The following is a 1,791-nucleotide window of genomic DNA, read 5'->3' as shown; positions in this document are numbered from 1 at the left end:
ATAAGACTGTATACTAAAGATTGGAGGAAGATAGTCCGGGAGGCGGTCAATAAAAGTTTCAAAATAGTAACAATAAATATTTTGGTTAACAATAAATAGTTTTTTTTTTTTTTTTTAACAATAAATAGTTTTTTGTTACTACTTTGAAACCTTTATTGACCACCACCAGGACTATCTTCCACCTATAAACTACAGAAATTATTTATAATATAAAATCAGAACAAAAATTATAATATTTTAAAATCCAAACCACACATTATCCTATATACACCAAAACAATAGTATTTTTCTTTTATTATTAAATTAACTAATATTTATCTTAATTGACTAATATTATTTTTCTATTTTACTATTTACCAATTTCCATTTATTTTTCATGGTAACAGTTAATATTTTTAATTTTATTTTACAATAGATATAAGATATCTCAAAAATATATGAACTCGTACATACATAGATGTATTATACTGATATAGTGATAGTTGATGTTTCTTGTAAAGTTGAAATTCATCGAGCAGCTTAGTTTTTGATGAATTTCCAAATTAGTAACTTCTCACCTTTGTGAATGTCAACATTGTCTACAAAGTACCTATTAAATTTAGGACAATTTAGTATTTCTGAGAACACAATCATAGTTAATCAAAACAGGGCTTGTAGAAAGTAACAATCACTAACTGTGCTTAGTGAGCACTAACCTTCAATAGTGGAATCTGGTCGAACATGGTTACGATCAGTTTTCACTAGTTTTTTTTTATTTTAGCAAAGTTTGACAATCTAGTCACTGTTAACCATACCTAATATTTACGTTTCTCTGTGACATATATATTTATTGTAAAAAAAATCTTCCAGGGCAGGAACAACCAAAGTAATATGCATGGTGAGATGCTAACTTGAGGCCATAATCTGGCAACTTTGCTTACTTCTCTTAAGTTACCATTCTCAACTCTTACCAGTGATTTAAATTATCCATTACATGGTCTTATTTTACTGTTCTATTTACAGACAATTTCTTTGGTGTCTTTATTTTTTTATATATTTATCTTCTTTTTTTTTTTTGTTGAAAATAAATGTTTGTAAAAATAGTTAATACTTGATTCAGCTGATTTATCCCCACTAAGTTTCTACTATTATAACTGTTTTCTCAAAACTGCTGAATTATTCTGGGGCTTTTTTCTTTTTAGTCTTGACTATATTATGAATTCCTATTTAATTAATGTAGAATTAGTAAACCATGCTCTTAATTTAATATGCACATTTTTTTAGGGGTATTGTGAAAAAAAATAATATACAAATAACTGTGGCCATTTCTGTTGTTCTCATCTTTCTTGAAACAATATTTAATTTATCACATTTTCATGTAAAAATATTTATGCATCTTTTATTATTTCAGGTACTATCAAAAATGAATCAGAATGTTAATCCATGTGAGGATTTTCGAGAATATGCTTGTGGTCATTGGTTAAACACCCAGAGCATACCCAACGACAAGAGTTTATGGAATGTAAAGCAAGCTATGCAGTTCAAAAGTAAGTATACATGTTTTTTCATTTAATCATTTTCATTGCTTATATATCTTTAAATCTTATAATTTAAACCTTAACTTATTAACTTATCTGACATAAATAATTCATTTATAATCTTTAAATTTCTTTCTTGAGACTGGCAATTTTTTACTAAATAATTCAAAAATACTATCCTAATTATAGTCTCAAAACATTTATTTCATTTACACGTCCAACGTTTCGGCCAATTCGGACATCTTCAGGGACAATCTTAATTTACTATGAGACA

At 26.9% G+C, this 1,791-nt stretch overlaps 1 protein-coding gene across 1 annotated transcript in view; it reads left to right on the top strand.

Moving 5' to 3' along the window:
- Nucleotides 1-1,791, top strand: part of LOC106679368 (endothelin-converting enzyme 2) — a gene marked incomplete at its 3' end in the record, with an annotated part of 26,713 nt that overhangs the window by 7,522 nt on the left and 17,400 nt on the right. Inside the window, 1 exon segment of the mRNA XM_014418484.3 lies at nt 1,391-1,526. Coding sequence (XP_014273970.1) covers nt 1,391-1,526 — 136 coding nt within the window.

This window comes from Halyomorpha halys, unplaced genomic scaffold, assembly GCF_000696795.3.
Source record: "Halyomorpha halys isolate HHAL.00 unplaced genomic scaffold, Hhal_1.1 Scaffold198.1, whole genome shotgun sequence".
Taxonomy (NCBI): domain Eukaryota; kingdom Metazoa; phylum Arthropoda; class Insecta; order Hemiptera; family Pentatomidae; genus Halyomorpha; species Halyomorpha halys.
This window is presented reverse-complemented; position numbering and strand designations above follow the sequence as displayed.